This window comes from Rhea americana, unplaced genomic scaffold (genome assembly GCF_003343005.1).
Source record: "Rhea americana isolate MKP2758 unplaced genomic scaffold, rheAme1 scaffold_1, whole genome shotgun sequence".
Lineage (NCBI taxonomy): Eukaryota > Metazoa > Chordata > Aves > Rheiformes > Rheidae > Rhea > Rhea americana.
The window spans coordinates 3,657,888-3,685,621 of NW_028185038.1; the positions used below are offsets into that span (position 1 = coordinate 3,657,888).

A 27,734-nucleotide genomic window follows, 5' to 3' on the forward strand; every position below is an offset into this window, starting at 1 on the left:
GGTTTTTCTGCTTGCTAAAAAAAAAAAAAAAAAAAGAATGCCACAATTGCTAGGATTAATCTACTACAGTTAAATGACTTTAAATGACAAACAACCAAATTAGAAATTTAACAGGAATATTCAGTACATGTAAATACAAAAAAAGCTTACTCAAGGAAAAAAAAAACTTTAAAAGATACATCAGTGTAACTAAGTAACTATGAAAGCAACACTTTTCCAAAAATTAAGCATTATTCAAGACACAGGTTATCTCTAARCTGCAAGTGTACGGGGGCAAGTAGGAGGGAAATCAAGTATAGCACTATCTTTATCAGGTTAAGCTGGATTCTGCCAGCAGTCTGCTCTGAGCTCTGTACTATTAATTTACACTACCTAAAAAACTCAATATAGGTCAATTCATTCTACTGTAGAACAAGGAAATTTAGCCTGATGGAGCTCCAAGCTACCAATGGATAATCAGCCACTACTYGAATTAACTGATTTAAAACCAGGCTAGATGTTGCCTGGCTATGTTTCTGCRGCAGTCTGTCCACTGCTAGCACTTGTCTGCTGCTTACCCTTACCATAAGCCAGGAGATATAGGACCACATTGCCTGGAGAAGTTTGCCTCTGCGGCCCTTTGTCACTGCAAAGGGGACAAATCTATGCAGGGAGGTATGTTACCCTCCAACATGCACAGAGCCAGTGACAGCAAGATTTCTCTTTTTCAGCTCTCTTAACATGGCTTGTCCTTGTCCAAGGCTTGTCACCATTCCTATTCCTACGTGCTCTTTTACCAGTTACGCAAACAACTGAGAGAACACAAGAAACAGGAAAAGGCTGCTGCAAGAAGACCTTTGCCTTCTTTGCCGGAAAACACTGATTTTTGCCTTCTCAGCTGAGAAGGCTGAAAAATCCTCTTGCACAGACGCCAACAAGTAACACCCTTGCTCACAATACAGTTCAGAGCTTTGGAAGACTTTCCTCCAGACAGCCGACAGCACACGGCCTCACTGTGTTTGCACTGAGAGTCAGCTATCCTTGATACATTCCTGATGGGAAGTAGTTAAATAACTAGGACTAGATTTCATCGAGCGTCAGCAGCACAAATGAAGCAGCAGATAAAGTCAGTGGCAGGGAACGCTCAAGGCAGTGGAGGAGGTCACCGACTCAAGCACTGCTTCCAGCACCTCCTTCCCTCTGCTCCACTGCCTACGAAGAACCTGCAGGGAAGGTCAACACCTGGAAACCACTGGACAAAAGGGGCTAGAGGGCCATGGATGGTAGTTAGGCATCCTCAAACAACTTTTGTGGCTCACCTAGGGAAGTTAAGAATGAATCATAGCTTAAGCTTAGCACTTCTTTTTTAAAGCCATTCTAAAGTCACTTCTATCAAGGAGAACAGGTCACAAATATTCTCCCAGAAGAAACTAGAATGAGTATCAGTATTACATTAAAGATAACAAAACTGACAGACATTAAAGACTTTTATTTCCCCTTTACCTCCGCTCTGTAACAATTCAAACACTTAAGGTGCAAGCCAGGCATTTTTTTTTTTCAGGCTAGCAATTCTTTGCTGCATAAAGCTGCTAGAGGGTTTAACTATTTTGTTTAAACTGCTGCCTTGCGTCCTCCCTTCCAGAAGGGGTTATCAGCTGTCTGAGAAAAAGAAATGCAGGACACATTTAGCCTCCCCATAGTCCAAGCCCTCCCCCTTTGACAGTGTAAGCTAATACGCTCACAAGGGAGCTAGAAGCAGCTCAGGCACAAACACATAACCACTGTTACTCTTGCCACTGCAGAAATACCTCACAGAGGCTCAGTTTCAGCAGGGTTATCCTGTTCTCACATTTTAATTAACATTACTTGTTTAGTACAGAGATAACCCATGTAATCGAAGATTAAAAGCAAGCTTCTACCGTTCCTCATTCCTGTAAGTTATTTTGCCTTCCAAACACTAATTCAGGATTTCAGAATCACCCCTGCTTATGAACTGGCAAAAGTATTTCAAAACTCTTATTATAACATGCAGCAATCCTCCCAACAGGGTCACTAAGAAGTATTTTTATTTCCAGAAAATAAAATACTGTTAAATACTTACTTAATCTTCTCATATTTTCAGTCAACCTGGGGGGCAAAAAGAAAAAAAAGATGAAAGCTATTTATTAAATAGATAAGTAGTGATTTGTATTAAAATGCTATGTACACATTTGCTGTCTGAAATACTGTTTACAGTTGTAAATTAAACTTTTGTGCATGAAGCTTCATTCTTATCCATTACAAAATGTGTGCCTAGTAAGTGCTACAGCCTACTTGCATCAGAACAAAAATTGAAAAAATAAAAGCTCTCCAGTCTAAGACTTTGTCCTCAGTTTTCAAGGKGTACAACAGACAAATTTCAAATTTCATCTCAGTCAAGGCATTCAAAAATCAGCTGAAAAATGATCACGAAACATTTTTCTTTTTTTATGCAAACACTTGCTCAAACTATGTAAAAGTTATAAAGAACCTTGTAAAGAAGCCAACAATTGCTTACAATTGCTTTAGAGTTTTACCTTCTAGCACTAAGTGGTTCTTCCGTTTCTACTGTATTTTCCTCTGGCTGAAATCTGAAGTCCTCAACATACTCCCCAAATTTGTCRTAAAACCACTTCTGGAGTCTTGAACACACTGTGTGACTGCGCTTATCTATAAAARCRAACAAACAAATAAATAACCATATATTAAGACAATATCTGAAGACATCTTCATACAAAACCTGCATCTGTTCCCATACGAYGTTTCTTCTAGTGCAGTATTCTTTGTAAACAATTTCTTGTCCTTCAACACTTTTCATGGGAACCCACTACACAACTTAGTTTTCCTACAATTTCATGGAAATATTAATGTCTATACTGTGTCTATACTGTCAAAAATAATATATGTATCTACCAGGACAGTTCACTAAATATATGGAAAAATTTTATTTCACTGGAAATTACGCAGGTTTTCTGCCAATCCAAATCTGCCCATTCACACAGCATTGATTCTCTGCCAGGTAGAATCCAAACTTCAAACTCTATCTCTTTGGGTATCTGAGGTGGCCTCTGGGCAATAGCTGAGAGATCAAGSTGCCAAACTTCTGTGTCTCTGATCACTTGTCAGTCTTAAAGTCTTAGGAATCTCAACATCTAATTCAGAAAAATCAGAAAAAAAAAWTGAATTTGTTTCATAACAGAAGTTAGAGGAATTTTTCTCTTGTGGAAGGAAAACAAGTTAAGCTTGTAAAAGAAGAATAAAGATGACTTCTACTTCCAGGAGAAGCTTTGCTGTAAGTACAATACATGGAAGCATCTTATTACAGAAATTACTTAAACATATTTTAACAAATGAAAATTTCTAGCAACATGGTAAAAACATTTGCTGATTAAGAGGTTCCTGTAAACATAAGACTGACCTAAATTTAAACACTTTTACTGTGTTGAAGGGTTGTTTAGAGAAAGCAAATGTAAACCAAAACATTCCTGCAGAGAAAACAGAATACAATCTTACAGTCAGACTAAACTGAAGGAACGGGTGATGGCAACTTAAGCAAGATTCTGCAAGAGACATTTTTTGCAACTGTCTGCCAACTGGTTATATGCAGCGAAGTATTAGCTTCCAGAGTGGGCAAGGAAGTGTGCGCATGCATGTGGTTTCTTTTTTTTTTTTTTTTTTTTTTCAGGCAAGAGAAATGATGCTGTCTATGCTACCTTCCATATATGGAATATATATTCGTTATATTGCCTGGAAAGTCTTATATGGCAAAGCAATACATGCTTTCTGTATGAGTACTTTACAGCAATCTCAAGATAAATGTCAATGGAAAACACAACAGGGTGAAGCCCTTAAGTATAGGCAGTGCAGACAAAAACTAAGCAATTACCTCTTGCTTTATCTCTAACTCAGAAAATCACTTCTTAGAAGCAACACATAGACTATTCTTTGGTAAGTAGGAACAGGAAAAGTCAGATCAACAAATCAATGCAGCAAAAAACCAGACTAGTCACAACTATTCCAGGGCCCAACTTAGTTTAGAACTCGATAAAATTAAGACATGTTTAAGCAGGAGTATGAAGGACTGGTCTGCCAGCTACAACTGCCCAAACCACCTTTTTAAGCATATAAGAAACAGCAATCAGTCTCAGAAAATAAAATAATGCTACAGACTAAAGAATGACAACGATATCGAGAAAAAATGAGTTTAGTAACAGCTTACAGCAAAGCCAAAGTTTACATTTGAAAACAAAAGACAGGAAGTCWAGATTTTCCATATGATTGATTATACTTCCGGTAGTACAAAGAATGAAATTTTGAGCACACAGTAAGACATAAAAAAAACGAGCAAGTGGCAGTTCACATAACAGAAACTACTGACATTATGGCAGTACAGGAGGAACAACTCTTAAATTTAAACTRATCCTCAGTTTTAAAAGGCTAGCTGGTACCCTCAAATTAAGAGGTATGGAAAAAACACTTCACTGTACTGAAAGATTGAGAATCTGCCTGTTCTCTTAGTTCTTTCAAATGTCACTATACTATTTAATCCATACTAAGCAGTATCTTGAGAAATAGAGGAGGCAGGTAGATGTGCAAAAAAATTAGCAACACATTTAAGTTTATTCCTTCTAAAATAATTTATCTTGTCTTTTAGAAAAAGGAAATACTATGATTAATGACACCAAAGAACTTTTGCGGCTGGGAACAAGACTGAGCATCTTTCTTACATATCAGAGTTGTTTTCCAAGTAGCCAAGAATCAGCTATGCATACAAGAATTAAAGTTACGTAACAGCTTTCATTTCAGTTCTAAAGGCCTTATAGAACAATATAAATTCCTTGTTCAGATGTGCACAGTCATCTACAAGAAGTTAACATAGAATCATATACAGAGAAATTGCTCAAACGGTCTTTTATTCTTAGCTTTTTCCGAAACCACCTTAATGACCTAGCAAGCTTTCGGCAACATTTGTTTTACCTTCTAGAAGAGTTTTGAAAGAAAAGAATGAAAAAAAAATCTGCTCCCTGAATCAAATTGCTTATACAGGTTTGACCAAGATTACCTGATCCATTGGCCTGTGACTGTGGCTTCGCAGGCTGCTGAGTTGCAGGCACCTCTTCTGCTCTAGAAAAAAAGTGGAAACAACATGAAACACTACTGATTCAGATCTTTATGCTCATAAAGGGAGCCCAGGAAGAAAAGAACTTTGACGGCTTCCATGGCTAAGCTAACACAAGCATGACAAGAGAAAACCAAAATTGTGCTTTATGGCAAGAACCAAAATATTCAATGTACTTGAAGACCAAGGAAATGCCACATACTGAAAGGAGAGGAATGTTCTAGTCACCAACAACTCATTTTCATCTGATAACTACTGAATATTTTAATATCTGACTTGCTGCATTATTCATGTCTTTGCATTGTGTATTCACTGCAATGTCCATCAGGAGGGCTCCTCAGAGCCCTGACTTTTCTCAGAAGAATAAATAAGAGATTCCATATTGCAAGTTGATAATCACAGTTCTGGAGTAAAACCAGTTTAATACATGMATCTTGAATGCTACTATTTTTACTACAGTCAGCCATCAGCCAAATCTTCACAAGTAGAAGCACAAGTGTCAAGAATTATTTAAAAACACTATACCGTAAACTCTTAAAATGCACAGATATCAACCCAAGATGAAAAAGATCTTTTTTTTCCCAAAATTTAAAAAGAGCCTGAAAAACTGAGACAACACATTTTATAAATATATGGCAAGGAGCAGGCACAATGGTCTCATCTTTCACTGCAAATCGAGAACAACATTCTCATTCATTTAAAGTGAATGGATTTCAGAAAACACATACATATTTTTGTCATCCTGCAATGTGCAGGACTTATAATTATATCTGAGCCATCCATAGCCTCCAACATCCAAAGTGTTCTGAGCATACTTTAGGTTTCAATCCAGAAGTCTGTAGCCATCCATGCTACAGAAAAAAAAAAAAAATCTAATGGAACAGCAGCTTTGACAAGGTAACACCAGCTGCAACAAGCTCTACTTGACCTGTAGTTATATGACTGAAATAAAGCAAAATGCTTGAAGTAAAAATGTGTCAGTCATGTACAACCTCATTACCACTCATTTACCAGACAACAGCGGTGCTCTCAAATGTTCCTTCATCTTTCACTCCTCCTGAAGGCAGCCAAGAGTTATACAGGCCAGCAAAGGGAGAGCAAGAAGAGGGCTGACATTACGGACAGATTAGGGCAATATAGATGGACACAAATTCCTCCTTTATCACTCCTTCTCTAGAAAGCACACACAAGAAAGRCCTTGCTGCACTGTCTGTATACACAGCAGATCTAAACCCATGCAGAAATGTACTCACAGTAGCCTCCAAACTGATCTAAAACACAGCCCTACAAATGGGTTGATGACATTTTTTTCTGAGCCCTTTTGTTTATGAAGTTACAAGTTGTATAAAATGTGGGAGCGTTTTATACGTGCCCACGTGCAAGGGAATAGGCCACTGCGGAAGGGAAGTCTGGCAAGGCCAGGTAGCCATCTGCTGAAGGCAGCCAGATTACAGTTTCGGCTCAACATCCGAACAAAGTAACAACAGAATGAATAATACAAAGTAGATGGCTACTTCACAGACCTACACTACACAAAACCCATTTAGCCAGGCTATTAAACAAACTGAAATAGTTCATAGATTTTACCACATCCTTCGTCCTTGAAAATACTCAGTTCTAGGCTGGGAAACAACAGAACTAATTAACTCCTTCCCTCCAAAGGCCTCACCATATTTCATGAACTTTCCACATTCCTGTTCATTTCTAAAAGGAACATTTAGAAATAACTTACTCATTTCTAAACTATAACTGGACCTCTATCAGTATGGAGTAGCTAAATTCTGTAAGCTTTGCTTTGAAAACCTGTTGCTTTCACTCCTCTGCAAGACTTTTCCACATTGCTTCTGTATTTGTAACAATTCCTTCCAAAAGGCACCTGAAATTCCACCAATTTGTTGTTGTTGTTTGGCAAAAYTTTAACTTTGGTTTCTGTGCCATTTTTCCTTGGTTCTCCACCTGAAAGAACTCCTCTTCTCTCGTTCTTCCCCTACATCCTTCTATCTCCTCCAGTTCTAGCTCTCCCTCTTTCTAAAGAAATAGAGCTACAAATACGACCAGATTTGCACAAACTTTTATATAGCAGCGTCTGGGTTTCTATATCACCCCAAATGATTACACCACATACGTTTTTTTATTCAAACTGTCACTGCCTCCATGTTCGCTGAAACTGAAGGCAGATTTTGGTAGAGCACATTCAAACAAGTCCACACAGGCAGGAGCCAATTACTCAGCCCACTCTTGTGCTAAGACACATGGGGTCACACCTGGATGGCCCTGGTGTCGAAACAGAGACAGGATCCAACCACCAACCACGGCCAAGGGACTCGACGCTGGGTCTCCCTTTGAAGCTCTAGCATAATTTCAGAAGCAGTGCAACGTTGTTACTCCATGTTTCTTGGAAAAATTCAAGAGTCTCATCTAGAAACAGCTCTGAATACCAGCCTGATTGAAATGCATCAGTAGCATATGACAGTTTGGCTCCCCCCCCCCTTTTGGCAATGTCTTACTTACCATCTGCCTGTTACTCCTTCCCAGCGAAGAGCCTGACCTTTCTGAATCATCAAGTTAATGACAGCTCATTACTGCACCTGTGAATCAGGTTATAATTAACTACTTCAACCAGATCTGGTCCAGGAAGCTTAGAATTCATTGTTCAGACTTGCACACCCACTGGGAAGCCTAAYCCTAAAAGCAGGTCATGTTGAATCAGCAAGACCACTGCCAGTGGGTAGGAATCACTTTTGCTCCAGTTCCTGAGCTATTCTTCTTGCTAGAGATCAGCTGAAGACTGGAAAAAACCCAGTCACTACCTCCACAACAACACGAAATGGTGTGCTTCCCTTTAAGGTTTCTAACAGCCATCTACACTAAAAAAAACAAACTGTGTTAAGTCCAATGCGACCACACTTTCCACCCAGAGAAAGGATGCAATAAATAGGGCTAGAGTATCACCAYGCTTAAACTAAGTCATGTTTATAACATCTACAGATTTCTGTTACCCACAAGGATATGCTGATGAAAATAGGCAATTACACGCAATAGAGAAGACAGAYATGAACGTCCTGCTTCTGAAAAAATACTACAGTGTTTCAAAGGAAGATCCAGCCTCTAGGCCCTGACAGTGTTTGGGAGTTGGATCCGGTCTCAGTTCTGGCACTGAAGCCATTCAGGTGAGACCCCTCGTGTCTTAGCACAACACGAGCAGGTTGAACGATGCCAGTGTTTATATATGTATGTGTATATACATGTGTGCATATATGCATATATATGCAATATAAATAAAAATAGCAAAATAGCATTATTTATTGGCATAAATTATTGGCATTACATATATTTATATGCATACATATATGTACATAAATACACACACACACTGAAGTCAGGGAAGCGTGAGTGGCGGACACAACATTCAAAAATGACAAGCACAGGCTGAAAAAGCTTCCATTCAATGCTGACCAACAGAAATATCCAGAGCAGCCTTATTTTCATAGCTGCAAGTATAACACAAGAGTTAAGAAAATATTGACATTGATCTGTGGGCTGTATATCTTGCCTTCACTGACTGTTTTGGTTTTGTGCATCTTTAGCCTTGCGTACCATTGAGAGAGCAGAACGGTACAAGAATCAAAACAATCTCTCCAAGAATTCAGGTCAAAGACCTGAATCACTACAACCAATTCCTCTTAGCCACGTTAAAAGTTATTTTCTACAGATTTACTCAGAGTAGAGTTCACAAGGAATGCATCATTTTGACAGCTTTGAGGGAAGCCAGGGTCTTACATTACTTGTTACTGCACATAGAAACATGAACACAAATGCACTTCCAGGAGAAGCACCTTCCAACCTTAGAAACGTAAGAATAAGTATAAAGAAGTTACTTTCACAGCCTAGTTTAAAGGCAGATCATTCAGGTACAGACAGCTTCAGATGTCACAAAACTGATTTAAGACATTTTCATATGTTTTCAATGTCTCTCATTAAAATACACCAACAGCTTCAGAAGCATTTGTCCTCCTTGCCTAGACGCTCCCACATTTTATACAACTTGTAACTTCATAAACAAAAGGGCTCAGAAAAAAATGTCATCAACCCAATGTTGTACTAGAGCTACAAGTTAATAGGCAAAAAATTTTTTCAAAAACCTCTTGACAGCAGTTACTTGTCAAGCAGCCTGACACYGAAGCTACCAAGTTAAAAATAAAAAGAGACGCACAAAGTTCAGCCAGCTGAGTATGTCAGCAGTCGGGTATGGTAGCAATCCCAGTGCGGCACGGTGCCAGAYGAGAGTCTTTGACACGGTCCCAGCTTCTTATTACCTGTGCAGCGAGTCCCAGGCTGAGCGGGACCCTTCCAGGAGGGAAGGCTTCCAGCCGCCGTAGCAAACCAGGGGCCAGTTAAGGAATTTCTCAAAGGACCAAGTCAGCCATATCCAAAACGTTGCTTGTGTGGAGAACGATGCCACACATCCAGAGGCCAGGAAGAGTCAACAAAGATAGGGGCCAAAGAAGGAATAGTGGCTTATGCAGAAACACCACCTATTTTCTATTCTTAAAAATAGCTYAGAATGATACTGCTAAAAAGATTTGTATAAGCCACAGCTTGTTAGTGGGTGTTGTTGCAGTAATTACTTTTTTTTTCCCTTACTGTCTGATGGAGCTAGCTTACAATTCGTAAAATAGCCCACAATTTACATTAAACAAGTATTGCTCACACAGATTATTCCAAATCATTTATGCATTGTTCCACTAGCAAAAGGTCGTAAGCGTCAGTTGCTGTATCAAATGCAAAGTTGTCCCAAAGTGTCTCTACCAAAAATCTTTAGCTGAAGCCACTAGTTTTTTGAATACTCAGACACACAGATCGACATCAGGAATGAGCACTATAAACAAAATAGCCTCTTCTTCCACTCTTCCCTCCTCCCTGGAAAAAAATCAGTGAAACAAAGCCATGTTCTTCACTTAAAAACAAAAAAAAATCTACACTGTCAGCTAGCACTGTTTTCTCTTTGCTGAGCAGTTTGCAGTATGTGTTTATACAATACACATACYGACCTATTTCACAACTGCATTTGAACACTGCAACTGTTAAAACACAAATAATGTCTCCCTTCTTATACCACAACATAATTTGTTTTTCATTAGTAGTTTACATCTGTAAGCAAGGAAAAGTACAARCATGTTCGTATGCATAGCTACTTAAAGTTAATATGAGAAATGAGCTGAGCAGCAGGGCAAATTTGGTTTTATTGACATTAAGCACAGACAATGATTTTCCTAGGGTAAGTTTGCTTAATAAAATTAAATATCCATCAGGCATAAATTTGGCCTATTAAGTATAGGATTGTGCCAGCCAACACTTTGCCTGTAATGCTAACAAAAGTATTAAAACTTCTATAGCAAAGTACAAGCAGTTAAAAAGCAGTGAAGAAGAATTTCACACAATGGAGCACAAGTTAAGAAAAAAAAAAAAGTAGGTTTCTTTTGAGTATAAAGTAGTTCAAAGCCTTTTGTTGCTGTGGCCTTACCTGCACTTGCCTTTCCCAAAAAAGTTTGAAACATAAGTAAGACTAGGAGAAAGACTTGGACAAAGGGGATAAATTAGCGCAGCAGTTGAGCTATTCTAAGGATTATATTAGCTTTGTTATCCAAATGGGAACACAGCATTGAGATGGACAGGCCATGCTACCTTAATTTAGCAATGAGATGCTTTCTAGAGGCACACTTTGATTATGGTTGTCCACAATCTAGCAAGACTCAGTTGTTGACGCTTGGAAAAGATTCAAAGAAGAGCTAGAAGAAAGATTAAAGATCAATTGATAAACAAAGAACTTCAACTCTTTCCTCTGTAAAACACATGTACTCACAAGTAGCAACAGGCCAGAAGAGACCCTGGGCCATGCTYATTGCTCCCTGTAAAGAAAAACCTAAATAAGGCAGGAGGATGGGACTTGCCTCCAGAGGAAGATTGTTCCTCATCTCTTTCCCAGACTCTTGACAATGACAGGATCACTCTCCCCTTCTCTCTCCTTCAAGCACATAACCTGGAACCCAGGCACATTCTTTCTTAGGAGAAAGTCTAAAGGCCTAGACCCAAGTTAATAGTATGATGGGATGTAGCACAGATCAGAGGATACAACCTTTAAATTGTGCTCAAATACAAGCATGTGGAATTTACATCTTAAATTTTTCAAGGCAGCAAGTCAGAGCCAGGAAGGCATCCTGAAGTCTCAGTTATCTCAAGCAATAGCAGAAAACAAGACTCACTGCTTCATACTAGGCAACACATCTTTACTTTCCTTGCCAAAGTAGAATATTCCATAGCAAGCTTCCAAAAATCATGACCTCAACACTGTGGCTGTCTAGAAGTCATTGGACTCGAATACTTAACAAAAAGGAGACTTCCTGGCCTGCTTCAAAGTACTCTGAAGATTCCTGTTGATAACTCATGAAAAGCAGGCAGCATTGCCAAAGCAAGCTTGTGCCAATGAATTCTGGCTCTAAACTCCAAAGGAAGATAAAAYTCATCTTTTCAAGTCAGCTTAGGTACACAGGCAACTGACCTGGACAAACCCCACAGGACAGCTTCCTCCCCATGAGGGAAGTCTTTGAAGGCCAGGGATCCCAACCCTCACTCTCACTGGAAGCATTACTTTAAGAGGTGCAAGCTTCTTCAGTAGGAATTTCTCCATCAGCACAGCAAAACAAGGACTGCTATGTTTCAGGGATCTGAAGACACATTGGTTCAAGGAGACAAAAATCACTAACACCAAATCCAGGAGAAAGAGGAAAGCCTGTGAAGATAGCAAGGTGCCTGTAACAGGAGAAAGACTAACTACCTAAGAGTGATTGGCAATGATTCCTCTGCAAAAGATTTTTTTCCCCCAAAAGCTTCTCCCACACTGGTAGAGTTATATATATATATGTTTCTAAAGGACCCTAAAATAGGTAGACTATTACATGAGTGTTTTAGAAACATTCCTGCAAGCAGTGGGTGCTCAGCTACAGTAGCATTAATCAGCCAACAAGGAAGAGGCAAAATCAGAAGCCCAGATGAGCAATCACTACTGTGGAGCAATCACATAATCTCAGCATGGGGACAAATCTGAATTTGTCCCTCTTCCACTGTCCCCAGTAGCCCAGTCAATCAGGCAACATCAGCCTACAGACAAAATGGAAATTAACACACGTAYGCAGGCAGGCCAACCAGTATAGAAGATACAGGGGAGACTGGACATTGCATTTCCACTTCTTAGCCATGAACCAGCCCTAAAGTAACTGTAAAATCTTCTGTCAAACACACACGCACACCAGAGCCTTCCAAATCACCTTTGTGGGACATGATCACAGGGGTGATTTGGGAACAAGACTTCTCTCTGTGGCCATGCAGAGCCCCCTTCCAAGCATGCAACTTGGCAACTTCGGTTAGGACTGCACCCAGACCAATCTTAGATTCAGCACAAAAACAATGACTTTGGAGAACAATGAGTACAAAGCATCAGCCAGGAAAATCTAACACAGCTCAGTAGAGAGAATAACAGGGCAGGCCTAATTCGTACCTGCTACATAAAACCTAGGTGGACCCACACTTTCAATACTGTGTGAACTCTCTTCATCTTCAGGCACAACAGGCAGAGAAGGGCAACTGAAAGAATGAATGGGATGGAGATCTCTTAAGGAGAGTCAACAGCAGACTTGTGCAATTTGTTGCCTTCACAGCTTCCAGTGGTTGACTGCACCAACACGTTCAAGAGGGGATTAAACAGATTCATGGACAGCAGTTCTATAAACAGATACCAAAGTGAAAAGGCAGGGATTTACCTRCTGCTATCCCTACTACAATGTTTGCAAGCACTGGGAGAGTAGGAGGTGAACAGAGCAGAGGAAGTGGCTAGGCTCATCTGCTCGCCATCAATAGCTTCTATTCACACTGCTACAGACAGASAGGGTGGGAAAGAGTTTATGTAGCACTGGAAGTCTTGCATCCAAGCAAAACGTTTTGCCTATTTTTTCCCACTTGTCCCATCTAAGTAAGGGACAGTGCTTACTGCACACATGATTACCAACTCTACCTATTTAGTGGTGACCATAGTTGAACCACAGCTGCTACTGCTCAGCCAAGTTATCTTAGCTAGTGCTGAGTAAGGTCATGCTGGCATATGCAGGTGGACTAGACCAAACAGAACCTGCTATGGTCTTAAGATTTGATGTCCATAGCTGCTAGGCAGACTAAGGACAGACATCAAATTTGATGTTTACCCATCAGAGTGGGTGTCCTCAAACTGAAAGGACTCAGGCGTACGGGGAGGTATGTATCTATTTGTCGTTGCAGTGGCAAGAAAATTTCAGTTAATTTTACAGATTGAGGATTGTGGTGTGATGCTGGGACGTCCTTGCTGCTAGTACAGGACAGGACAACAGCAAGGGCTGAGCAGTCTGGTGCTGACACAGTTTTYGAAGAAGCAAGGCATATGCAGTGGCATGGCAAAGGCTTTCGCATTCAGCCCTACACAGTCCATGCTGATAGCTCCAGGTAAATGAGCTCCCAGAGGGAGGTCATCAGAGAAGACGAAGTGAAGAATGTACCAACTAGACAATTCTCAGAACACCTGTGTAGTCAGAASAGTAGGGAAGGTCACGTAACTTGAGTGTATGTGTAAGAGGTACTTTGATAGGAAAGCACAGACAGCTTTTCACTATGTGAGCTACTAACTTTTTTCTTTTAAGAAAAGAATCCAGAATGGAAATGGATGTTGTCACCGTATCTCATCATTCAAAGACAACCAGAGGCAATAAGAGGCTTTCAGCTATACAGCAAAGATGCTTCTCTTACCTTGTTTTAAGTACTTCGTTGACTTTTTGTTCTAGTTCTAATCTCCTCTGCCTTTCTTTTTCTAGCTCTTGCCTTAATGTTTCCGCATTTGTTTCTTCTCTCAGCTTCCTGAGCTCCTCCTCTGTTAATTAAGAGAGAAGAAAAAGATTTAGTTACCCTGAAGTATTTCTGTAAGAAAATTAAAACCTAATTAAGACAGATGAGGCTTTTTTTTTTTTTTTTTTTTTTTAAGTCAGTACTATGCCAAATATTCTGATCAGAAAAAAAAATAATCAAAGCCTGGAAAAAGACTTTACGAAAAGCACACAGGTGTACCATGTACAAAATATTTATTTAAAAATTATTAAAACAAAGAGAAAAACAACTTTAAAGTTTTCTTTTAAAGGTATTATGCACCAAAAATAAAACTTTGGTAGAAGCTACCTTTACCTAAATACAACCTGATATACCTTTCATCCCCCAAAGAAATAATCAGCAGTAATAATAKGCCCACACATATGCAAACATACACACTCCTCTCCTGACTTCTTTCTGTTAATGAGAAATTGGTGTCAACAACACATATTTTTATTTGTGGCTAAGTAATCTTGYTTTTTTGTCATTGGCAGCATCTTTTTTCCACAACATCCTTTTTCACAATCTCCTTTAGTCTAGAGCTGCAGAGCGCTTACTGCCACTGATCATTTCGCAAGAGRCATGACCAAAAAAAGACAGGGAAATCTTTCTTTCTTTCTTTTCTTTCTTTTTTTTTTTTTATGAAAGTTATTCTACTTTGTGCTCTGTTGGGCAGTTTTTTAATTGTTTGTTTTTAAGCTCAGTCTTAATAATAAGTAGTAGAACAGTAGGAGCATTTCAAGCTTACAGCAAACCAGAACAGAAAACACTTGCTAGTTCTACTACCTCCACAGATACAGTGGTCTAGACATAATGTTTGCTACTATTCCTATATGATGTTCTATCCTCTAGCAAGCTCTTCTGTTGCTGTTCACATACTGTCCTGTAAATCTTGGGTAACCAAGTAATTTTGATATTTCAATCTTTCTCACTTCAACCAGTATGCATCTTCAGAAAGTCAGCAGCAGTAGTGCACATACTTAGAATAACTGGTACATTCTCTCTTCCCTCTCTGCAGAACGTTCCTGTGTGGCATCTTGGACCATTTTATTCACTGTATAAATTAGGTGGTGGTAGATTACCTGTATTCCTTGAACACTAAGAGATTTAAAACACAGCAGACAGGAAAATAAATACATGAATCAAGAGAACAGTACAGCATGATGCCTCCTACTGCGAGGCTACAGGCTGAACACCAAATCAAGAACTGTTATTATCTCATTACTGATGCTTTGTTAATGGTCCCAGAAAGAAGAGTTGGATCACAGAATCCAAATTATTCTCTAGCACCTAAAACTGAAATTTATTTCCAAGGCTATGGTATGCTATGGTATGGTAGGAAAGGAAACTTGTACTATTGTACTAGGTATGGTCTCTCTCCTGCAAATAAACAGGATGATACAGACCTAAGGGTTCATCTATGCATGGAGCTGCTCTTAATTATATCTCCACAAGGAATTTTCATGTCAACACAGAAACTGTGCTCATGATTAGTTTACCCTAATTCCAAGGGCTCATCTTGTTCCACAACAAGAGCATGCACACAGCTGAGGGGAAACATCTGTTGCACTTCGAATACACTGCAGTTTGCAAAATATCACGAAGATAACATGAAAAGTTAAAGCTGGATAGGAATGTTATCTTTCCAGGACCATTAGAGGGGGAAAAAAATTCTTCATTAGCTTTTTTTTAAAAAAAAAAGAAAAAAAAAAGAGGATGTGACTATGCATTTTGTGTACATAAGGAAACCAAAAGTAGTGTAAATTAACCCTGGTGCCCTTGGAAGTCTACTTAGATCTGCCAAGCTTCCTAAATTCTAGTCGTTCTGATTGCACTACATCACATTCTATTGAAAACAAAACAAAACCCCAGAAATTCAACCTTCAAAGAAGGCTAAGTGCCAGAGAAACAGAATTTCTTCCTGCAAAATTAGAGTGCACAATAAATGAGGTAGAACTCCTGCTTAAACAAAGAAAAAAATTCCCAGCATCTGATCATGTCAGTAAAGACTGTAAAGAGCTTCACACTATGTAGCATTCCCTAACTTTCAAGTACATGATTTTGCAATTTAAATATACCCTGTACAACTGCTCTGGCACCTCCCACTCTTTTTAGAGCAGTGCTTGTTGCTACTTTGACAGCAGTGTGGGTCTGGCACTGTAAARCCTTCATGTTTAGTTAGGTGGATACACAAAGTTTGCTAAGCAACAGAAACCACAGATAAAGAGAAATGTTCTTCCTTGCTCTGTCCTYTGAAATAATCTACAATTTGGCTAAACCGAACCGAATTTACGAAAAGGACATTTCCCTAGACCCAAGGATTCTCCTTGCAAAATGTCCAAAGTTGGCTACAAACAACAGAGGTCACAAAACCTCTACCTCAGGAACAGCCCCTACGAACATTTCACCATGGAGGTTGTAGTSGAGTATCTATCTACTGAGCTTTACAGACATCTATCCCTCTTGATGACGAGAATGGAACACTCCTGGGATTCGATCCTAGATAGTCAGTCTCCCTCCGGCATAAGTAGGCCTAATAGGTTAAACCTCAGGTCCAAGATTAATCTCCAGTTTCCCTCCTAGGCATGTCTATCATAGCTCCCTATCTCCTGACAGGCAAGAAACAATAAAATAATGAGAGGCTCAGAGCCTGACTTCACCGAACCTGCACATCCAGTTAATTGATACAATACAGGCTTTATCTGCCAATCTAGTGTCACCTCATAAAAGTGCTTTAGAAACTCCCTAAGCAAAATCATCTTGCACAGAAAAGCAGGACAACATCTGGATGCTGAGACTTTTAAAAACAAGCTTTATAAGTGCCCCAGACAAGACAAAAAATACTTTAAAACTACATTATCCTGCATATTGTCACCATAGAAAACCCTAGTACAGCTGACCCCATAGAAAAGATCAGCACTAGCAATGTATCACAAGCTGGAAAAAGTAATTAGCTACTTCAGTATATCTATGTCATTTTATCCTCCATTAGCTGTAACCACTGCTGTACCTAGTATAAGGTTTGCTTACAGCATTAGATTTTAAAATCTAATGTTTCAATAAGTTTAGCCACTATCATCTTATTGTCAAAAGACAAGATATCCAGAGTTTTGTTGCAATGCAGTAATCATTTAGTCATATGTCAACAGTCACTAGAGCAACTGAAACATTTCATTTTTCTCCTCAAAATATGCAAGCTTATTATTGCACTGTTTTGCTAAAATAGTTGTTAAACAACAAAATATTGGTTCAAGTGAGACTGAACAGCATCTCAGTAATACTTAGAAAAGAAGGATGCTACATTAYAGGAGGGCACAACAGTAAGTTGGATTTCTAATTYGAAGCTGCATGCACAGTRAAGCGGATGTTTCTCTTAATACAGGGATTGGAGGTGGATTACAGAGTCTCCTACTAGCTAATTTACATAACAGCTTTCCTCAGTAGGTCTACAGGTATGCTGCAAAATCTCTTAGCRGGACTAAATAAGAAAAAATGATTTATTTCGGAGCGCAACTAGAGTATAGGCTGTAGACTGCAGTTTGTAGTTACCAWATTAGTTTAGCGTTAAATATAAGGAGATCAAGTTAAAAACTGGTAATACCAAAAAGTGTACATACTTCCTCTCACATTTTCATGGTGAAACACCATTATTTAATGAGACAGAAATAACTCTTCTACATCTGTGTTAATTATGGCAAATCTCCCTATAGCCCTCAGAACAAGACTACAGTTCAAGCATGCTGCCTAATTGGTACTAAATACATTAAATCCCAACTACAAACTGTCAAACTGGATCTTGTCAGTAGCCCTGATAGTGTCAGATGTTGGAAGTTCTCTCTGCAACAAGTACATTCTACACTTGCCAGACTCCTGCAAAAAGGGAATATTTTAAGTTTGGCCCAAGCAGATCAACTATATGACATTGTTGACAGAATATCAGATGTCTGTAAATATATGTATTTTTGTCATCACAGACATTGAAGAACTTTTATTCTTTATTTTGAACACAAGTAGTAAATGGTAGTGCTGCAAACAGCACAAACTGCTCCACCACTTGTCATAAAGCAAGCATGTGGACGAAGAACTTTGMTCACCAGGAAGTGATCAAGGAAAAATCCACAAAAAAATCCCTGACTTGTTTTTTCTGTTTACAATTATCTTGTAACTGATGTTCTCTTCTGGTGACAGGCAAGTTTTCAATGCCCAGCTATACTTTGATATAGATTAATTGTCTACCATTATTTGTTCTTCAAGGTGTTGCCTCCCCTCCCCTCCCCCAGGCTTGTGTCTTTTCCAGCAATGACCTGTGAGCCACAGACTGCCAAAAAATTGCCACAGATCTATCCAAAAGACATCAAATGAAACAATAACCTCTAATCCCAGGCACTGCAAGAGATTCTACTGCTTTGTATGTCAGATGCTTGCAAAAGAAAAGGGCTTGCCTAAACCACTCTAGCAGCTCCACTTTCTTTCTTAGCTCTGCTTTCTCCTCTAAGTCACCTCCCAAGCTCACGTCCTCTTTCATGCCTGGACTTCTATACTCTACATAGGAAGAGGAAAGCTTATGTGGTTAGACTATCATTCTAAGGTAGGCTAGGAAGTACCTAAAAACCTCCCTCCTCAACTCCCCCAAACTCCAGGTTCTACTGTCTTACCCTTCCTTTGTCTTGCATGCTCAGGTGGTCACTTCCAAAATGGATACGGACCTTTTCACTCTTCATAGCTCTTCTCCTGGAACTGGCCAAGTGAACTGCAGAGTAATCTCCAGCGGGTAGACAGCAGTGGCAATGGGAAGAAGACAGAAGCTGCTGCCCAACTGTGGCATTATCTGATCACAACTTTACAAATTCCTGCCTATTATTACAATACCAGATACTATTAGTAAGATGGCTCAGTACAATACTGTAAACTGACCCAATTCTAAACAAGAGTTCTTCACACTTTTTGCAGCAAAGATGGTGAGGGCAACATTTAGAGAAAAAAAAAAGAGAGAATGCACATGATTTTGTCCTTTTAAGTTCAGCATCTATTTATATTTTCAATGCTATCTCTGCATAGCAGCAGACTGAAATCAACCTATGTTGCTTCTCTAGATTTTTGTTTCTATTTCCTTAAAATCAGGAAAGCCATGACTGAAGTTGGCGAGGCATAATGATGGGTTTCAGAATCACTGATTCTTCTTTTGCCAAATGCCTCAGAAATTGTTTTGGTGAAGGTGTATGCTGTACCATGTCATTTAGCTTTTTATAAAAAGTTGAGGGAGGGTGTTATGTCTGTTAAACTGAAGGCAGAAACTTTCAGATTTTGGCTGAGAGGTTGTTCTTCATGACAAAGTGGACACACAGATGAGAGACACTTTTTTTTTCTATTTATCTTGCCAGTAGTATTTTGTGATGCAACATTCAGGAGGATATGTGTTGCAAAAGAACATTTAGAAGCTATATCAAGCCAAATTAAAAAGCCACCAAATCCAGTATCCTGTTTGCTAACAGTCAGGAATAGGTACTCTTTGACAGGCACAAGAAGAGACTTGTCGYAATACTCTCCCAATCACCACCTATTTGCATTTCAAGGACCTTCTCTGCCAGCTACCTTTATGCTAAGGAAACACATCAAAGAGCATGCAACATTACAGCATCACCTAGAGTTTTATATAAAAGTATTTCCAACAATTTCCTCATTCTAAGGTTCCAATGAAAGGTTTAACTATTTAGAATGCAAAGAGCCATCTAGGCCCAGATTCACCCACATAACCGTTAGTAGTAAATGCAATTTTTGTCACAGAGATGGTTAGGGATGTAAATCTCAGAATATCAAACCATATTTAAAGTATATATCTTATTGATATGCCTCAACCTTAAATGTCATGTGCATTTAATATAATTCTGATTAGTGAGCTGCCAAGTGCTCCAGAGTCAAAAGACAGCCCAGCATCTTTTTGTATCATTCAACATCAATTTATTCAGTGGTGAGTCTTAGGTGGACAAAGAAACCATTATAACAAAATACTCAAATCAATGGGATTTTGTTTGTTTGTTTGTTTGTTTGTTTTTTAAAAGGAATCCCACCCACCACTGCCTTGCATGATCACAGGGATCAAAATGGATTACCTGCAAACATTCAGCTATACAACTAATTCTTAATGAACTTGTTCCTCCTTCCCCTAAACTTTCTTTTCATATTCTTCTAAAAGATTTATCCTGAAATATTTTACCTTCAGTCGAGGTTTGCTCAACTTAAGTATGGGTGAAGCTCAGAAAAAATAATGGTAAACGTCTGAAGATATTCTTTATCCTGACCAGTCTAAAATATGGCAGGGYGGGAAGAGGAGGAAGGAGGTCACATAGAGAGTGACATTCTAAAGCTTATAAGATAAGAAAGAAAAAAAAAGGACATCAAAATTGGAAGACTGTCAGAAAAACTATCTATTTTGTTTCCTTTTCACAACTGAAAGCACCTCGATTTGTCAGTYGAATGGTTTTTCCCTGTGGTCAGGCTTCCTGTTTGACTCTTTCACACAGAAAAGCCTTTTCTTCCTTCTTACCAGTAGGGATGTAGGTGTCAAGAATGCCAGAAAACCATACAGGAGATATTAAAAATCAATGACATTTGTTTATCTAGTGAATACCATTCCTTCCTCAGACTCAATTTTACATAGGCATTTTTGTTAAGAGTGGAGAAATGAAAGGGTTAAACACGGAAAGCAGACTCCACCTCTGGCGTTTGAGGAGAAAGCTCGCCATAACCTTTCTCCAGTCTGGTCTACCTGCATGCATCGAAATGAAGAAGTGACCCACCATGTTCACAAACAGTCATGCCCATCTGCCTAGAAGGAAACCTAACACCAGTCTGCAGTTATTCAGTCCCTCCCTTTACCCTTCTGTTTCCACCATTCTGTTATGCTTATTTTGTTTTTTCAGCAGTCAAGCTCCTTCTCCCTTATTTAGAATGACCACAGCTTTTGGCGACCACTTTTTCTTAGCATGTTCCTACAGGAACTTTTAGGTGGAGCAGAGTGAACTCTCTACGCTGATCGGAAATAAGTCAACTCTGAGTCAGAAGCAATGCAGTTATACTCACACTGGAGGGAAGCTGAGCCTGAACTACCATCCAGCTTCTTAGCAGAACTATGTTCATCACCTCAAAAACATACAGCTTCAGGTAAAATCTTCTTCTACTTCATGTGACAAGGTAGAGTCGATTTAAGAGCTAATTCTATTTGACAAGATCTTCTTCCTTTGAGTAAACCAGTCCGAGTCTCCCCTCTCACCATTCCTGCTCCCTCACAGWGTCCGAACAGGTGAGGTATGCCTAAGATGGTATTACCATGGTATGTGCAAACCAACACTTACACTAACAACAGATGAGTTACTTAACATTCAAATACAGTGTTTGTAATGGTCCTTTACTACGTCGCTGTAGAAGAGTTTCTCAGGTATGGAAAGGCTTAGATTTCCAGTGTTTTCAATGATATGCTTTATTTTAGCATCACATAGGTGCACCTTTTCCCCAACTACAACAGAACAGGGGTCAAACAATTCTTCATTAATATTGTTTCCATGCTTATATCAGGGCAACAAYATAGCAGACAACAGTTGTAGCGTGGAAAGTCTGTATTTTCACTGCTATAAGATATTTACCAGTGACCTTCAGAAACCCATTCCCTGCTACATTTTGCAGGATCGACAGTGGTGTAGACAACCACTGTATTCCCAAACATGAAGTCAGCTACTTGTAAAGCATCACAAAGAAAAGTTAMAAAACTAGGCTTAGTTCAATGCCCAAAGCTAGAAAAACCATCTGCTGAATGGGGGCAGAAAACTCTATTRCATACATGTTCCTCCTTCTCCTCTAGCCTACAAGGCCTGTACRGCCCTCATGCCTCATCCTAAGGATTTGTGTTCATCTTAGAGGTATCTAGAGCACAGAGGCAGGCCTTCCCTTTGATTTCACCTGTTAAGACCTACTCACATCCTACTGTTGATAGACTGGATATTTGGTTCTTAAACTACTACAATCTGGAAGTGAAGAAAAAGATCATTTRCTTCTCAGGCTTTTTTGCCACCAGATGTCACAGGCCTGGCAATCTATCAGCTCAGAGTAAGACTACATGGACAAGAACAGCCACACAGGAGAACCCAGAAGCAGGGCAATGTGAAACCAGAGTTGTCTCTATTTTTTCAAAGATCCTTCTAACAGACACATGTGCAGGGGTATCTTTTTTAATGTATCCATACTTGCAATTGAAACTTAAYTTTGGGACAAAGGATACACTTCTACTTCCTAGTTAATACAGCTTTATTTAGCTTTCACTGTTCTGTTCTTCCATCAACCACCACAATACAATGATTTTGTCCAGAAAGGTAACAGGATAGAAATACTAGCATAAAACTTTTGCTTGAAATCCCAATAGTCATGTTTACCTATCACTGTCAGAACACAACAATCTTCAGGCTGCCCTGACAGTTTTAGTTATGACAGGAATCAATGAAATTTGAAAAGCCACAAGGCAAACTTCTATTTACTTCCCAAGCAGTTAAACTATTTGGTATTGAACACAAGCCCTACTCCTGCCTTTCTCCACACTCTTCCAAAATGCTACTCTTCTATGGATGCATACAYACTCTCACCCAGAGATATTTAAYTCAGTGGGATTACTGTGACTACCTKCATRAAAAAGCTTTTCCTGTGCTCAAAGAYCTGTCTGATCAAAGCTGCAGAAATACTTGTTTACYTTCTTCACTTTTCAGGCTTAGACTCATCTCTGTTTAGGTATTTAGCTAAGATATGGCTTGAAAATAAGATTTTAAGCTTCATAACAGGATCAACTTACATGCACAGGCTTGTATATGGAAGATCTCTACCTCTGACCATTCCCATCGCTCTAGGTTTCCAGTTAGAGAGTTCTTTTCTTTCCTCACAAACATCATCCCTGTAGTGCCTCAACAGACCTGGCTACATATAGAAATAGTAAAACTAGATTATTCTCATCTAAAACTCCACTGGGCTTCCCGTTTGTGTCAGAGCACAGTACAAAACTGTTCTCTACAGAAACTTCGAAAAACAGTTCATAGGTTTCCTAATACTGCAACTTTTCCTTTGTTCTACAAAGTTTTCTGACAAAAGGCCAGAAGTCTTAATATAAATACATCAAGAAGGATAGAGTTGGTATTTTTCTATACAAATTTAAAAATCTTTTGGAAAAAATAACCTTATTTCCACAGAAACAACAAATGTACAGTTACAATGAGCTTTTCCTCACTGTTTTACCTTAGGCAYTGGAGATACTAATGTATGAAAACATTTCCTACAGCATTTCTGGTCCCGACAATACCTAATCTTTCCAAATATTTTTAAAGCTCTAACTAGACAAAAAAAAAAAAATCTTGTAATAACACAAATCATTGCCTTTCACAGAACTTTCCTGAAAGATATCAAGTTTCAACCAAAGAATAGATGCATCACGCTGAGTTAAACCAGATACTAGTCTACATTAACTACRGATGTGTACAAAGCTTCAGTTCGCTCACTATCAGTGTGATGAAAGATCACAGACAAGACATCCAGGCTGCAGTCCCTCTCCAGTAAGAGAACTAAGAACAGAGAGAAAAAACTCCCTTTCCAGCAAAACAATGATTCCCCAGGGCAGAAACTGAGGAGGACGGGTTATTTTACAGGTGCYGCTCTCATACTCTGGCAGTAAAAGGCATGAGGGGGAAAGACCAACTCCACAGGGGACATACGCAGAATATTACTTCTGCGCCRAGATGCCCACTCAGAGAACAACATGATATCACAGACAAAGTGCTTAGAAAAGAGCAGGCTGTCCAGGGTTCGTAACAGGACACTGAATACTAGGATGCCCAAACCAGCTTCTCAGTGGGGGAAGGCCAGAACCGACCTTGCTTGAAAATTCCTCTTACACGTTTCAGAGCTAAGCTCAGGGCCTCATRTAAGCTCTTCTCAGCAGTCAAAGCTGATACACCAAAACTCTGAACAGAGAACAGAAAAGGAATCCTTGATTATAAAGAGGGAGAAGGCCAGCTGAAGACAAATGAGTTTAATACACAAAGGGAAGAAAATAAAAAAATAATAATAAATGGCAGTTTAGATACCGGCATAGAAGGTATGTCAATGAGGTCAGGCATAAGGACCTACAAAACAAGTCGTTCTGCACTGAGCCAGGAGAGGACAAACCAATCCAGAGGCTGGTCTCCTGGAGATCCAACATGTGTACAGTTTAAGCTAATATGCATAGCAGCGTCTAAAGCCAAACACCCCCCTACCTGTTCAGGGCACAGGCAGAGCTACCCTGCATCTGCCCATGTACTCAAGCCTTCAACATGAGCTTCCCAGCACACCTCTCTGCAACCTGTGCAGCACAGCTGAGCCAGTAAAACAAAAGCAAGTCCACTCTGACCTAAGCAAGAGGCTCTAAACTGACACAACGACCAAGCATTTATAACATATTCTTCCCTGCCACGTAAACTATTCACCTAGCTTTTCTTTTTTTTTTTGATTTTATTTTTTATTCTTAAACTTTGAAAAATATCTTTCTCTCACTCACAGGTATATTATTTTGCTTGGATATCCTTCCTCTTGGATTACCTGAACTGCAGTTTAACAAAATGCCTTTTCCCCTTCCCTAATGCACCTTTTCCACTGTAATCTTATAAAAAAAAAAAAAAAAAAGGATGTGTGTGCACATTTCATATATAAATAYGTGAACACGAAAAACTACAAAGAATTATTTAACAATTGGGCTTTTACTTTCCTGGATGATTTTCAGAGATGCATGAAAGGTTTTCCATCTTTTTTAAAAAAAAATTGTTTTACCTTTCCTGAATTCAAAGTATCCAAACCTATTTGAAGAGTTGTAAAGACTGTATACGTGTAAGCTGAAGCACTTAATCTATACACAGATCTTTCGGGGAAAGAAAATTTAGATCATCTTTAAATATCATTTGTCACAAAACCTATTTACTCAGTTACACAAGTTTATCTTGTGACATAATTTCATTAGGTCTAAACATCAAATCTTTCATAAATAAAGAGAGAAATTTGGCTCCTTTACACACATAAAAAATAACAAGACTACATCGGATCATTCCTCCTTATTTACAAAAAATCTTTAGTTTTTCTAAAAATGTGTAAACGATTTTAAAAATCTGTGGCAGATTCCTCTCCTAAATCATCCAGTGCAAAGTTTCTATTGGTAGAGACTCTTTTTACTAGCTTAAGAGTTCATGAAAAGTACTGCTCCTCCACGAATCTCAGAATCTTTAGAGCACAAAAATGCCAGAAGAGCAGCAGAACTCATCCAAAATGAAAGGAGCTGCAAAAATTCTGCCATTAGCACAGGCTCTGTTTTCACTTCATGTTTTTGGCAGAAGTAGTGAAATATAAACATTTCAACGCCTGGCTCCAGAGCTGCAGCAGACTCCTCCAAGGTTTGCACTATTAAGATGAGCATAGAAGGGCAGGTTCTGCACGTAGCTGTGGAAATCTCTGGCCACTTGCACATAGGGGACACGCAAAGGTTGTCCACTGGCACCCTTAGCTTTCAAATCCACTCTAGCACCTCAACTCAAAAAGTTAAGTTGGGCTCCCAGGAAGACAAAAATCAAGAACACACTGCATAACATAACATGTGAGCAGCATTAGTTAAAACTAACGAACGAGTTAGTTTCAGAGAATACAAGTCTGTCAGTACGGTGCTGCACTTGGATTAATCCACTCCATGAAGCGGCAGTATGTCCTGCATATGGCTCTCCCGGCTTGGGCTCTCCACGGTTCTGTCATCTTCACGCAACTACCATCTATACCTTTTGTCCAGTGACTAAAGCAGATTTCACTAGTTGGCCCTGGAATAAGGACTAACCCCGGGCTCTGTCCTGCTGCCATCACTGGGCTGGAGTCACACCCGATCCTTTCCATGGTCTCAGGACTCCTGGAGATAAAGGTGAAGCTGAGAGTGGTAAGAATGCAACTTACTCTCCACCAGTTASAGCACTGTCCTCAGAGATGAGAAATGAAGGTCTGAATCGTCCTCGGTCTGAACTGAGGCCCCTCAAATTCCAGACAAGTGCTCTAACCCACTCATGATCTTCTCTTCTCACTGTGTTTCCACGTAAAAGGAGTCAAGGAGTCAGCGGAGGGTTCGTTTTTTTTTTTTGTTTGTTTTTTTCGGTTTTGTTTTTTTGGTCCAGGAAAGCTAGACTTGAACTCAATATACAGCGTACATCAGATCAAGACCACCACCCACCTAGACCATGAACCAGAAATCACCTTCCGCACAAGCATGCTCACTTTTCAGAGGGCAGAACAGGTAAACTGCAAAGACTGTGGGACTTTCACCAGGGAAAACTTTGGGCCCAAGTACAGTTTGAAAGGGTTTTGGTAGATAATCTTCCTTCAAGAGGACCACTTAAAGGAAATGAAAGTGTCTTTTTAGATTGATCTTTTTGTATCCCTGACTGACAACTCTTAAGTAGCTATATGGTTTAGCTGCTAATTACATCAGTATATCCCATTCTCTCATCCCCACTGCTGCAGGGATGCTGTCAGCCATGGCATTCACCGGTGTCAAAGTCATCTAGGAGCTACAGCGATAGGATCTCTGAGCCAGAACTGACTGTGTTTTAATGCATGCCTGAGAAAGAGAAGAGGGTGACATGAGATTTGCAGGCTGGACACCTTGTAGAAAGCCCTGGGAAATGACATCCCTTTATTGGTAGGGCTGCTCTCTGGGATGGTGCCAGGATATCACCATTAGCAGCTCAAAAAGCAGATAAGGGCTGCAACACTGTTCAGACAGGGGAAACCACCCTCAGCCCTGACATTTCGCAAGCACCAGTTACCCAGCTCACAGCTGGTGTTTGGCTAGCTCATATTTACACAGCAACTACTTACTTTGTTACAGAGTTCACCTGCTACTTATGTCAAGTCTTTACTTTGCATTCAGATTTCTGAACCCAAGGTGACTATGGGCTGCCAGGTCAGTAAGAATATAGTAAAACTAATGCATTGACACTACTGCCTCTTCTGTTCTCCTCCAGCTCTGCTACTGCAGTTCATATTTGGCCCTTCTATTAGAAGGAATTTACAGAAAGAGTTTTCTGAAATAGCTGGTAGTAGGACTCTGGCTCAGTTTTATAGTCCATCTGTTGCATACAACTAGCTTGCTGTTCCAGGAGTTATGAGAATTCTTGTAGAGAACAGGACCTTGCAGCAGAGGTTTTTGTTGGTCACAACCACCACTACACACTTTGCCTCCAAACTAGGCCATTTTCTAACAGCCTGAAGATCACACAATTTTCTAGAGCTCTACTTCCATAAGGTCAGCATTTTATAGCTAGCTCCTATCATAAAGAATCACAGGGTATTTACACACCCTTTCCCCCTCTCCTGCAAAGAGACACACCAGAAGCCAGAGAAAAGGCATATCAGAACAAAGAGATTGCATAAGGGAGAGAAGCTCAGATAAAATTTAATGAGAAAGAAGCATAGTGCTAATTTCTTTTTTAAAGCCATTACAGAACTGTCATTTTCAGATATCATTTTTATAAGTCCCTAGAATCTCTGCTGTGCAGGGTTGGAATGCAAAACCCTTGTGGGAGAGGACTTCACTTCCTCCTAAAGCTTATCAACCTCAGTGCAGAGTTCCTTCAATTTA

The 27,734-nt window shown here is 39.5% G+C and overlaps 1 protein-coding gene across 6 annotated transcripts in view; it reads right to left on the reverse strand.

Moving 5' to 3' along the window:
- Nucleotides 1-27,734, reverse strand: part of GRAMD4 (GRAM domain containing 4) — an 82,302-nt gene that overhangs the window by 17,659 nt on the left and 36,909 nt on the right. For all 6 annotated transcript variants that reach the window (XM_085326355.1, XM_085326374.1, XM_085326365.1 and 3 more), the window contains 4 exons: nt 13,946-14,066; nt 5,060-5,121; nt 2,535-2,667; nt 2,081-2,106 (listed from right to left, as the gene is read on the reverse strand). In XM_085326355.1, coding sequence (XP_085182481.1) covers nt 2,081-2,106; nt 2,535-2,667; nt 5,060-5,121; nt 13,946-14,066 — 342 coding nt within the window. The remainder of the gene's footprint in view (nt 1-2,080; nt 2,107-2,534; nt 2,668-5,059; nt 5,122-13,945; nt 14,067-27,734) is intronic.